This window comes from Crocodylus siamensis, unplaced genomic scaffold (assembly GCF_052110815.1).
Source record: "Crocodylus siamensis isolate JL-2025a unplaced genomic scaffold, ASM5211081v1 HiC_scaffold_554, whole genome shotgun sequence".
NCBI lineage: Eukaryota > Metazoa > Chordata > Crocodylia > Crocodylidae > Crocodylus > Crocodylus siamensis.
Genome location: NW_028324962.1, coordinates 1 through 12,741, shown reverse-complemented (window position 1 = coordinate 12,741; position 12,741 = coordinate 1). Strand labels below are relative to the sequence as shown.

At 59.9% G+C, this 12,741-nt stretch overlaps 1 protein-coding gene across 25 annotated transcripts; it reads right to left on the bottom strand.

The window, feature by feature from the left end:
- Positions 1 to 267: 267 nt before the first annotated feature.
- On the bottom strand, positions 268 to 12,735 carry LOC149851666 (uncharacterized). 25 transcript variants are annotated; one of them, XR_016439587.1, is made up of 9 exons: positions 9,040 to 12,735; positions 8,469 to 8,539; positions 8,340 to 8,372; positions 7,373 to 7,393; positions 6,404 to 6,424; positions 3,845 to 3,979; positions 3,346 to 3,371; positions 611 to 2,496; positions 268 to 506 (listed from the first exon to the last, which is right to left on the bottom strand). XR_016439587.1 is itself a non-coding variant. In XM_090030516.1 (8 exons), exons 1-8 carry the CDS (start codon positions 9,105 to 9,107, stop codon positions 444 to 446), a joined length of 438 nt encoding a protein of 145 aa, XP_089886642.1. In that variant the 5' UTR covers positions 9,108 to 12,735; the 3' UTR covers positions 268 to 443. The 25 variants fall into 25 exon arrangements, 8 of the variants coding, with proteins under 8 accessions (XP_089886642.1, XP_089886643.1, XP_089886645.1 ...); XR_016439586.1 differs by having other exon boundaries at positions 611 to 2,465; XR_016439591.1 differs by having other exon boundaries at positions 611 to 817.
- Between the last annotated feature and the right edge of the window lie 6 nt (positions 12,736 to 12,741).

The following is a 12,741-nucleotide window of genomic DNA, read 5'->3' as shown; positions in this document are numbered from 1 at the left end:
CAGCCAGCCGGGCTGGGCTCAGGGGTGAGCAGCCAGGGCCATCGCCCGGGGACCCTCTAGGCTAAGTCTGTGCCAGTCCCACAGCCCTGGGACGGTGCAGGGGACCCTGTCACACGTGTGTCTGGGGTCTGACCCGTGAGCAGTGTCTGCCTGCCCCAGTGTCTGCCTGCCCCATGCTGACAGGTCCCACGAGTGGTCCGTGGGTCCATGTGTGAATATCTCAGCGTGAGCGTGTACCCCCTCCCCAGACCCCCACCCCTACCTGCTGAGTGCTGGATCAGCGCGGCTGGGCCGTGTCCTCTTCTCCGGTGCTGGGCCTGTGCCCCGCGCTCCTTCCCAGGGCTGTTGCCCAGCAAGACCATCCCTACGAGGGCTACCCCACGTCCAGACAGGAGGTCCTGGCCCAGAGGTCTTGGGGAAGGCACCCCTCACCGTCCGTTTGTTCATTTAATGCATTTCAGGATCGCTGGGCACCCGCCTTCCTGCCGCTCCCAGCTGCTGCAAAACTGAAAGTAAAACGGGTTATGGCAATGACTGCGGAAGGGGCCTGCCGACACACCCACACACTACAGTAACTGAGCAGAAATGAAAATCCCTTAAAGAAACACACAGTTGTGGCACCCGCAGTTCAGGGACTGCTCTGCAGAGGTCCTGGCGCCGGCCTGCCCTTCTCCCCAGGACCTGCGACAGTCGCCCTCCACAGTGTTTGCACGATGCCAGCGACCAAGGCCCCTGTCCCTGGGGAAGCCAGCGCTCCCTGCACCTCCAAAGTGCAAAGGCCTGTGTGTGCCACACCGCACCAGGTCACTGCTCTTCACTGTAGTGATGTGGAGATGAAAGAGTAGTATATAAAGATTTCAAAGGCCACCCCTAATAATTCATTGATTTGATTCATTTAGTTGATTTCCAGCTACAAAGTCATAAAAAGCAGGCAAAAATGAAAACAACAGCACGGTTCCCTGAGCAATACTGAGAGCTTATCCCTGGGGTGGGCAATTATTTGGGCCCCGGGGCCACATAGGGAGTCGTGATGAGCTGTTGCAGGCTGGGCCAGCACCACCTCCCACTGCAACAACTCACTACAAACCTCCCTCTGGGGCTGGGTGTGCGGGGAGCAGTGCTCGGAGAGGGACAGGCATGATCTGCTCCCTGCTCGCCCTGCCCTGTGCTGGGGTGTGCAGTGGGGGGGTGTGCGATGGGACTGCCTGGGATCCAGCCTGGCCTGGGGGAGCGCATGCAGCAGGGCTTGCTGTGTCCATGATCAGTCAGGTGATGATAGCTTTTTTTTTGGTGTTGGGTGGTGGAACTGGAGCTTGCTCCGTCCACTCCATGCATTGACTGGGTATTGTTGGGCTTCCAGGACCAGTGCAAAAAAAACAGGAAAAAAAGAAAGAAAAGGGCTCGCTGTGTTGGCAGCTCCCTCTGCAGCGCTGCACATGGCCGTGCCGTGCTCCCACCCACACCCGATAGCCCGGGCCCAGCCCGCCCCAGCCGGTCCAGCGCAGGCTCTGGAGGGGCCGTTCCCAGCACGGCTCCAGTTGCCTGGGCTCACACGGTCACTCTTCTGCTGCCCTTGCCGCCAGCTGCTGCTCCGGCTCCTGCCGCCCCACTCCGGGCGGGGGAAGCTTCACCCCTGGCTCCTGCCCCTGCCTGCAGCTCTGGATCCAGCTCCCAGCCACTTGCACCCACTGCGCGGGCGGCAGGTGCTGCTCCTCTGTGCACACATGAGCAGTCACTGCCCAGCACTGCAGTGCCAGGGGACCCCAGCTCCTGCATTACTGTCGCACCCCTGTCCCCGGCTCTTCCTGCTGCACCATCTGGGCTCCTTGCTAGCAGGTGCCAGAGCCCAGGAAGGGCAGGGGCCTCGCGTGCTTGTGATTTCAGGCTACTGCAGGGCCCATTGCTGGGGTGCAGGGCTCAGAGCAGTTAACCCCGGCCCCGGAGCACCAAGCAAGGGGTTGGCCTGAAGGCTTCTCCTGTCTCTGCTTCTCTTTGGGGGTCGCCTCAGCCCAAGGAGGGCTGAGCTGGGGCACATGCTGGGAGGGCGGCAGCAGTGGTGCAAGGGACTCAGAGGAGGTAGGTGTTAAGTTCCTGACTTAGCAAAGAGTACTGAGACTTTCTTTTCTGCAGGCCCAAAACCTCAGGCTGTTTTATTCAGGAGCAAACAACACTGAATAGGGGAAATGAAAGTAACTCTGGAGCAATGTGGGGGAGTTCTGGTCTCAGGCTCCATCCCATAATAATAAGGACCAACACTTCACCCTGAGGATTGCCCAATTCCTACAGTGGGAGAGGAGGAGGTGGGGCAGGGAGAGCTGGACTGGCGCAGGGCGGGTGACGCACGGCGCTGGGGTGGGGGTGCGCGCCCCAAGGGGGGAGCCGGGCGCTCTGCGCCATGGCCGGGGTGTCGGTGGAGGGCGGCTGGGATCCAGACCGCTGCGGGTGATGCTGCAGTGAGACACAAGCTGACAAGGGAAAGCGCCAGGTCACATTTTCCTGTGAATGGGAGAAACTCCAGCTGTGTCCGTCTCCTTTCACTGCTGCCAAGTCCCACCAGGAAAGTGGCACTGCCTTGACAAACAACCAAACCAAGGCCAGCCCTTTTCAGAGAGAGGGCCCGGGGCCGTGCTTAGACAAATACCATGTTTTTTTACTAGCTCTTGTTTTGCTGCATATAATATTAAATTGCACATTTCAAATATTAAAATAATTTTGTGTGTACTAACAGCTGGGCTGAGCCAGGAGGTCCTGCATTTCCCTCTGCCCCTCAGCCGCGTCCAGCACCCGCCGCCCCCATTCCCGTCTCTGTCCCCTGCGTTGCAGGGCCGGGGTGTGGAGCGGTTTCTCTCCCCGTCAGCCTCCAAGGCAGCAGCTGGCCGTGCATCACCCCTCCTGCCCCTGCCCAGCGGTAGCTCCCATGGACCCGCAGGGACAATCTCCAGCACAGGCTGTCATGGGGGCACAGGCGGGTGAGCCCTGGCCCGGCGGGGCTGTGAGAGGGGCTCTGCCCGGGGGGATTTGCCAGAGGGAGGAGAGGAGTCTCCCTCCAGCCTGGTGCTTTCCTTGAAGGAGGTGCCCAGGGTGTGGGCTCAGGTTGCCAGCCCAGTCATGGGCCTGGGGGCTGACATGGCCAAGTGCCCAGACCTGCCCAAGGCCCAGTGGGCACCGAGTGTGGTGGGAAAAGGGGCGGTGAGGGCAGAAGGCAGCAGAGATGTGGTGACTCTGTCTCATCACAGGCTCAAAGCCCATGTGCGGGGCACCGCGGGGGTAAAGAAGTGGCTGCAGGGAGCACAGCTCTCCCGGGAAGGGGCCTGGGGTCACCGATACGGGGTCAGCGTCACTCACCTGCACGTCCTCAGACTTTTCCAAACCTGCAATCAAGAGCAGAGGTGAGGATTCACACAGCAGAGACACCGCAGCAGGACCCAGCGCAGACACGGGCCAGCCCTGCGGTCCCCAATGGTCGAACCCCTGAAGCTGCCTGGAGCTGGGGCAAGGGGGAGTCTGAGCTGCAGCGTCTGGACCCAGGTCCGTGCAGCAGCCGGGGGAGAATTGAAACCCCCACAACTCCGGGGGGCCTAGAGGGAAGGTCCCTCAGCAGCACCGATCCTGCCCCATTGGCCTGGCCCAGAGGAGGGGGCCGTGGTCCTTTCTGGGTGAGATGTGGGCATCACATTGCAGCCGACCGGGGGACTCAATGTCACTGTGGAGCCATCACTTCTCTGTGCCCTGGCATCTCCGGCCTCAGTTCTCAGCCCTCCCTTCCCGGCAGCCCAGACTTGCTCCTCTGCGTGTCTGGGTGCTTGTGTCCCACCGTCGTTGTCTCACAACTGCACACACATGCCTGGGGCAGCTCCAGCCAGGCCCGCCCATGGGCCTCGTCCCCACAGCACCCAGGTCAGCATGGTCTCACCGCAGATTACGGCTGACGAAGCAGCATCCCCCACTCCAAGGAGGATTATTCTGCGCTGGTCCGGTCCTGCAGGGAGCAAACCAGGAAAGCCAAGGCTGCAACTGAACTCCAACTAGCTTCAAGCATCAAGGACAACAAAAAGTCCTTTTTCAGATATGTGGGGAGCCGGAGGAAAAGCAAGGGCAACGTTGGACCCCTGCTAAACCAGATGGGGCAACTAACAACTGACACCCAGGAAAAAGCCAACCTATTAAATAGGTACTTTGCGTCAGTCTTTCATCGGTCCCATGGGACACCCATGCCTGCTATGGGACAGGGAAGTCCGGGTGAGGGAGATCCCCTGCCCTCCATTAATACTGACCTCATGAAGTAACATCGTGAGAGGCTGGATACCTTCAAGTCAGCCGGCCCTGACAACCTGCACCCCAGGGCACTCAAGGAGCTGGGGAGCGTCATAGCCCAGCCCCTGGCACGGGTCTTTGAAAACTCCTGGCGCTCTGGTGTAGTGCCCGAAGACTGGAAGAAGGCCAATGTGGTGCCGATCTTCAAGAAAGGGAGGAGAGTGGATCTGGCTCCCTACAGGCCCATTAGCCTGACTTCTATCCTGGGGAAGATCTTAGAAAAGTTTATTAAGGAGGCCGTCCTTGATGGACTGGCCCAGGCTAACATCCTAAGGCGTATCCAGCACGGGTTTGTTGCGGGTAGGTCTTGTTTGACCAATCTCATTTCCTTCTATGAGAAGGGAGAAGAGATTGATGTCATATATCTTGACTTCAAAAAAGCTTTTGATCTGGTATCCCATGATCACCTCTTGGCCAAACTGCCCAGTTGTGGCCTTGGCTCCACCACAATCCGCTGGCTGGGAAATTGGCTCCCTGGTCAGATCCAGAGGGTTGTGATTGATGGCAGTCACTCATCATGGTGCCCTGTGACCAGTGGGGTCCCTCAAGGCTCTGTCCTGGGACCCATCCTGTTCAACATCTTCATTAACGATGTGGACATTGGAGTCAGGAGTGGACTGGCCAAGTTCGCCGATGACACCAAACTTTGAGGCAAACCATCCGCGCCAGAAGATAGGCGGGTGATCCAGGCTGACCTGGACAAGCTCAGTAAATGGGCAGACGAGAACCTGATGGTGTTTAACACCGGAAAATGCAAGGTTCTCCACCTTGGGAGGAAAAACCTGCAGCATCCTTATAGGCTCGGCAGTGCTACGTTGGTTAGCACTACAGAAGAAAAAGACTTGGCGGTCATCATTGACCACAAGATGAACATGAGCCTGCAATGCGATGCTGCGGCTAGTAAAGCGATCAAAATGCTGGCTTGCATCCATAGATGCTTCTCGAGCAAATCCCGGGACGTCATTCTCCCCTTGTACTCGGCCTTGTGAGGCCGCAGCTGGAGTACTGCACCCAGTTTTGGGCTCCACAATTCAAAAAGGATGTGGAGAAGCTTGAGAGAGTCCAGAGGAGAGCCACGCGCATGATCAGAGGTCAGGAAAACAGATCTTACGACGACAGGCTGAGAGCCATGGGACTCTTTAGCCTGGAAAAGCGCAGGCTCAGGGGTGATTTGATGGCCACCTATAAGCTTATCAGGGGTGACCACCAGGATCTGGGGGAACGTCTGTTCACCGGAGCGCCCCAAGGGATGATGAGGTTGAACGGTCACAAACTCCTGCGAGACCGTTTCAGGCTGGACATAAGGAAGAATTTCTTTACTGTCCGAGCCCCCGAGGTCTGGAACAGTCTGCCAGCGGAGGTGGTTCAAGCACCTACATTGAACGCCTTCAAGAGTAAATTGGATACTTATCTTGCTGGGATCCTATGACCCCAGCTGACTTCCTGCCCTTTGGGCAGGGGGCTGGACTCGATGATCTCCCGAGGTCCCTTCCAGCCCTAATGTCTATGAAATCTATGAAATCTATGTCCATACCAGGCTCACACCTTGGCAACCTGGGGAAAGGCTGGGCTTAAGCCTGGTGGGCCCAGAGGCTGAGGGGCCAGTCCTTGTCCCAGGGCAGAGGCAGAGGCAGCTGCAGCGCGGGGTCCCAGCACTCAGGGGTTGCTGGACACGGGACCTGCACCCATGTCGGGGCCTAGCGCCTCGGGGCCAGGGGCGGCCCTGGGCTCTGCACGGGCCCCAGAGGCTGGAGGCGCAGGGGCTGGGTGTACAAGGATTGAACACGGAAATTGGGTGAGCATGGCGGGGGCGGGGGCTGCAGTGAATCTGGATCCCAGCCTATGGGCCCTGGGGCAGTCAGTGCCGGTCACACAGTGTATGTGGGGAGAGGAAGGGAACAGGGGCCACAGGGGCCAGACCTACCCCAGGAAATAGGGCTGCAGGTCTGGGAGTGCGCCCAGGACTGGGCCGTTCATGCACAAGTGTCCTTGTCACCAGACCCCCCTGGCGATGGGCAGGGACGTGCGGTGGCTTCCCGGGTGCTGCCAGTGAAGTCAGGGCGTGAGGGAGGCAGTAAAAGGCGCTTACCTTTCATGGCTTCATACTGCGCTGCAAAGTGAAAGAGAACGAGACGTAACCTGGAGTCCCACAAGTCCCCAGGCCCGGTCCCAGGGGAGCAGCCTCTCCCCGCCTGCGCACATGGGCAGCCCCTGCAGCCGTCTGTGCCCCCGCATCCAGCTGAGTCCAGCCCGGGCCATGTGCCGCGGGGGCCGGACCCGGCTCTGCTGGCCCGGCTGCCTCGGGGCATCCTCTGCGCCAGGCTCTGCACGCACACCGGGCACAGGGTCCACAGCGCTGCCCTCCTCTGCCCTCCTCCCTTCACACTGATCATCACTTCACGTCATCTTCAGCTCGCATCGGGGGCTGACAGCTCTCACATCCACCTCCTGCCCTGGGCTGCACCCCCCCGCCCCCGCGCCCCAGCCCGTCGAGTCTCACTTGCCTCCGCTTTAATCCTGCCCTGCTCACCTCGGACTGAGGGGGGCAAAGCAAACTGCCCCCTCCCCTCCCAGCCCTCCTCTCTGCCCCTCTCACTGCACACCGCAGCGCCCCTACCTCGCTCAGCCCCACAGTCTCGGGGTCTGCGACTCCTCTCTCCCTGCACCCGCCCCCGCCACTCCCACCCCCAAATCCTGCTCCTCCCTGCCTACATGATCCGCCTCTAAACCTGGCAGCCCAGTTTCTCACCGTCCCTCCTCTCCTGCCAGAGCAAAGCCATCCCCTCCTCTCCAGCCCCCATCTCCACGCTGCCCCTTAGCCCATTGCGCATGGAGACAGGCCCTGCCCGGGGGCTCCCACGCAGCACTGCATGGGGTGGGGGACAGGGCAGTGGTTAGGGATGCAGGGATTGAGGTTTCTTGGGGAGCTCCGCAGCACACCTCACACACAGCCTCTGCTCCCAGGGACAGAGCGGGCCCTGAAGAGCTGCTGGGACACCAGCTGCACAACATGAGACTTCCCCCTTCCCCCCCCAGGGAAATTCATGAAGAAAGTTACCTTTATCTGCACGGCGCCTCTCTGGAACAAACAGCAGGAGAGACGTGTTACACCGATGGAGACTGGACACAGTGATGCAGAGCGCCAAGCAACGACCTTTCCACTGCTACCTGTGCACGCAGGGGCTGCCCCTCACCGCTCCCCTGGGCCACAGGACACTGGGTCCCCAAACCCTTTGCCCCGCCTCATGGGGTGAAAGGAGCCATCAGTGACTTATGGGGCGGCACATTGCAAGGGTGGTGTAGTCATCCCCCACCCAGACTTGCACACCCACAAAAGCTAAGGGGAGCCTGAAGAGAAGGGGTAGCTGGTTACAGGCTGGAAATGCAGTTAAGACACCTAAACCCCCTAATCTCTGCCCTGCCATGACAATCTCAGGAGGGGGAACCCCTAACCCACTTTTAGTAGCCATGATCCGCTGACTGAGAACTGCAGACTCAACCCGCACCTGAAGGCTGTGCTGTAGCAGAGATTGGCCCAGGTGGGCTGGTGCCTCTGCTGGTGCTGGGCTAGTGGCATTGCTCATGCATTTAGGATTAAAGCAATTGCCAACTATGGATTCAGGAAGCAATAATCTCCCAGGTCAGGTTGGCCAGGGCTGTGAGGTTGGGGTCACCTTATCAGGTGCTCACCTGACCTACTACAATCAAGCAAAGGGTCTTGGCCCTGCCCCTGCAAGTCCCCTCTCAGACCTGAGCTGGCCTGACTGAGCTAATGGGAGTGAAGAAACCACCTTTCTTCCATGTCTGGACAAGAGCTCAGCACAACTTCCCCTGGGCCTGGCAGGTGCAGCCGTGTCCCCGGGGGGAGTGAGGGGCTCCCTGTGCTGTTACACAGCATCAGAGCTTCCCTTCAGCTCAGGATGGGGCACGTGTGTGTCGGATCTGTGACCTGTTTCCATTCATCATTTTTTGTTTGAAAGGGTCACAGAAACATTTTAACACATTGCACAGATGCTGGCACTCACCTTTCTCACTCTCCAGTTGTGACTGCAGGGCCTCTGGGGAGACAAGGGGGAGAGAGATGAGATTTCACCCTGTGGTGTCTCCGGGAATCATCTTCCTGGGAGGACATGTATTTGGGCTCAGACACTCACCTTTCTCTCTTTCCAGCTTAGATTGCAGAGTCCCTGGCTGTGATGGGGGCACAGGCGGGTGAGCCCTGGCCCTGGAGGAATTGAAACCCCCACGACTCAGGGGGGCCCAGAAGGAAGGTCCCTCAGCAGCACCAGTCCTGCCCCACTGGCCTGGCCCAGAGGAGGGGGCCTGGTCCCTTCTGGGTGAGATGTGGGCATCACATTGCAGCCGACCGGGGGAGTTGGTGTCACCGTGGAGCCATCACTGCTCCGTGCCCTGGCGTCTGGGGCCTCAGTTCTCAGCCCTCCCTTCCCGGCAGCCCAGACTTGCCCCCCTGCGTGTCTGGGTGCTTGTGTCCCACCGTTGGTATCTCACAACTGCACACACACGCCTGGGGCAGCTCCAGCCAGGCCCACCCATGGGCCTCATCCCCACAGCACCCAGCTTGGCCTGGTCTCACCGCAGATTAGGGCTGACGAAGTAGCATCCCCCCCTCAGCTTTTTCTGACCTGTGCCCCGACACCCATCCCTGCTGGGCTTCACTCTTTGGGACAGGAATTTTACACCACCCTGAATCTCCCTGTGACCCACCTCTCGCATCCAAGATGAAAAACAGATGTTTCAGCAATTCCCCCACCGCTGGGTCCAAGGACTGGCATTCAGGCCTCAGACAGAAATAAATGGTACCACTGTCAGTCCACTGACGTAGCAGACCTGTGCGTGGTCTCTGTGGACTGAGATATGGGGCCACGGGTCCTCACGGCCATGTGGAGGGTACTGCCTGGAAATCTGGAGTATTGCTGTCGAAAACAAAGGAACGAGAGGAGTCTCGGCTGGGAGGTAGCGAGGGAGGCGCTGTGGGGCAACAGGGCCCTCAGGAGTCCAGGACTTAGCGGACGTTGTCTGGTCTCCCAGCGGGGTGGGGCAGCGCCTGCCCTGGAGAGCTTCAGCAGGGGACTGGACGCACACCTCACTGGGTGACTGGATCCCCGCGGTCTTTCCTGCCCCGAGCAGGGGGCTGGACCCGATGATCTCACACGGTCCCTTCCAGCCCTACATGTCTGGAGAGAGAGAGAGAGAGAGAGAGAGTAATAGTTGGAGGGGGATGTAAAAGGCGTGTGAGTGTGTAAGAGACACACTGGGGGTGTATGAGAGATACTTGTGTCGTGTGTGTGTGTGTGTGTGTGTGTGTGTGTATGTCTCATGGAATTGGTCAGTGTGTCGTGTGTGTTGGTTGCAGAGATGACCTGTGTTGAACTACATTAGTCCGGGCCTCTAACTTGACTAAGAAAAAAGAGTGAAGAAAAAAGTGGTCTTGCTTCGTATTTTAAAATGTTTTAAGAGAAGAAAAACTTTGCTGCTTATTATGAGTCCATGCACACTTCTTTTGGAAGAAATGCTCTTCCTTTCCTAAAAGCAAAAAGGTGATAACCGTTTTCGAAACAAAACGTGCTGCTGAGCAAGCAACTGTAATGATTTACCCCTGACTTTCCTTTCAAGGATGTCTGGTTTAAATCATGTCTGTTTTCACAATACGAAGTATAAAAAGCTATGTTCACTTGTAGAGGGGGAGTTCTGTTAGCTCTCCTCCCTACGATCGCACGGTATAGTCGCCACTAAACTCAGACCGAGTCTGTGAATGCTAATACCAACCACAACGCAGAGTTTGATCTCTTCCACGCCTGTGTTCAGTGTTTGCACAGAAATACCCGGTCCTGCTGTTCCTGCCGCGCACGGACCAGGAAACAAGCTCCCGGTTTGCGGCTCTGAGAGTCCCGCAGAAACGGCACACACTCTCAGTGCCCCGTGACTCGAGCGGCTCGACGCTCATACATGCAACGAAAGTGTCTAGAGGACACGCACAGACCCCGAGACCTTTGGCTCCTCTGGGAGGGGAGAGGCCTGGGGGTTACAGGACGGGGTGGGGGGCCCGGCCCCCTGGGCTTTCTGCAGGGAGGGGCTGGGGGCAGAGCAGCGGGGCTGGGTGGCCGGATGCCTGGGTTGTCTTGAGGGCGCTGTGTGCGGGAGAGAGCAGGCAGGTTGCAGTCTCCAGTGCCTGGGTTCTCTATGGGGGGGGCTGGGGGCCGGGATGCCAGGGTTCGCTGGCAGGGGAGGGGGCTGGCGGTGAGAGCAGAGACCAAGCTCAGCCCTCAGGCCCCCACTGCGCACGGGTCTGGTCCTGTCTCCACCACAAAATAAGGGCAATGCTCTCCCGTGGGGCTGGCCCTCCTTCCCTCCCCCTGTGTACTGCCATCAGTGCCAGGCAGGATACTGGGCTGGTCACTCTGCCCAGCTGCCCCTCCAGAGCGCGGGGGCTTGCTGGCATCCGCCTGCTTCTTAGCTTGCAAAACAGATAACGTGGAGGAAACATTTCTTTTAAATATTTTAAAACTATTGCTTATGAGTTGCGTGCCCCCCCAGTATCTCTATCTCCCAATACCCTCCCAATATCTCCCAGTATGTCCCAGTGCCCTCATAGCATGTCCATGCGAAGTCGAGGCATGTCCTTGGTGTGTGGGGGCATGTTCTGCCACGTCTGCAATCCTCTGTGCTCACACATCCCATACATCTCCTCATGTTTTGACACCTGGAAAAGCCCTCCCAGGGTTGTGGCATGGTATTGCATGTCTCTGGCATGTTAGAATGTTTCCGTAAGGTGTCAGAATGTGTTTATGGCATGTCTCTTGCATGTTGGGGCACGTCTGTGACACGTTGGAGTGTGTCAGAGCTCCACCTTCTGCTCTCAGGTGCAGGCCAACTTCATAGATTTCATAGACATCATAGACATCCGGGATGGAAGGGACCTCTGGAGATCATCGAGTCCAGCCCCCTGCCCAAAGGGCAGGAAGTCAGCTGGGGTCACAGGATCCCAGCAAGATAAGCATCCAATTTACTCTTGAAGGTGTTCAATGTAGGTGCTTGAACCACCTCCGATGGCAGACTGTTCCAGACCTTGGGGGCTCGGCCAGTAAAGAAATTCTTCCTTATGTCCATCCTGAAATGTGGCGTGCTCCGGGAAGGGGGTCGGCCGGCCGGAGGCGCCCCAGGGAGGTCCCGTGAGCCGAGCGGATGGGCACCGGGGAGGTGGGCGGCTCGACGCAGGAGCGCCCCCTCCTGGCCGCCACAAAGACCACGTAAACGGAGGTTTGGGTTGATGCTGAACTGGTATTTGCTGAATGCAGGTGAAAATAAAAATCAAAGGTTTAAATTACATGATTTTTACAGACGAAGTGGAGATTTGTGGCTGTGGGCTCCCTCCCAGAGGTGCAGGGGAGAGCAGGGGCCCAGACGCCGGGGTCCTCGGGTGGGGGGGCTGGGGCCGGGGTCTCGGGGAGGGGCGGGGGCGAGAGCAGGGGGCTGGGGGCCGGATGCGGGGGGGGCACCACTTCCAGCTCTGCAGTCTGGGGGGAATCAACCCGTGTTCGCACCGCGCAGGTGCTGAGACGGACTTTCCCAGCTCCTGGAGGCGGTCGGGGAAGATACTGGAGTTGCCCAAACATGAGAGAGAGAGAGAGTGTGTGTGTGTGCGCGTGTACTCGCGTGTGCAAAGACGGGATTGTAAGTCACCTCCGTCCCCGCGTGTCCGAGCCTCCGTCCCGCCCTTCCCTTCCCTTTTTTCTCCTCTTCCCTCTTGTCCGTCCCTTTTTGTCTCGTCTCCCGGCCCCGCCGCTGGCTGCGGTCGTCTCCCCCCCCCAGCCGTGCCCTCGCTGCCCCTCGCGGCACTGCGGCGGCGCTCCCGGCGGGGGGGGGGGGGGCACTGCCCGGCTCCCCGCGGGCTGCGGGCGGTGCGGGAGCCCGGACGAGATCTCGCGGCCACAACCGCGTCGGTCCCGCGACGCCGGCGGCGCTCTCGGCCGGGAGCCGGAGCCGGGATGCCATTGGCCCCCCCGCCGCGCGTGCCCGCCCCCCCGGGAAGTGGCAGCCGCCGATTGGCTGCTGCCGGCGGAGGGGCGTGGTCACGCGCGCAGGTGCCGGTGCGGGTCCGCCCGGGCTGTCCTGGCCCCGGAGTCCGGCGGGGGCGGGGGCAGCAATGCGGGGGGCAGCCCGGGGGCGGGGCGCGGGGAAGCGGCGGTGCCCACCCCGCGCCGCCCCCTCCCCTTTCGCCGCTGCTGCAGGTGTCCGGCTCCGCTCCCGCGGCCCCCGGGATGCGGCTGCTCCGCTCCTCGCCCCGCCCCTGGGGTGGGGCCGGCCTGGCGCGGGGCGGGGCCGGGAGTAGCGCCGAGGTGGGGGGGGCCGACAGGTGCCCCGCCCCCGGGGGCGCCGGCAACGCCGGCGGGTAGGTGGCAGAGACTG

Coding starts and splice junctions, on each gene's coding strand:
- LOC149851666 (XM_090030511.1), bottom strand. CDS start 9,107: ATGCCAGTCCTTGGACCCAGCGGTGGGGGAATTGCTGAAACATCTGTT. Junction 7,394..8,339: donor ACAACTGGAGAGTGAGAAAG/GTGAGTGCCAGC, acceptor TGTTTGTTCCAG/AGAGGCGCCGTGCAGATAAA. Junction 6,425..7,372: donor GAGGCGCCGTGCAGATAAAG/GTAACTTTCTTC, acceptor TTCACTTTGCAG/CGCAGTATGAAGCCATGAAA.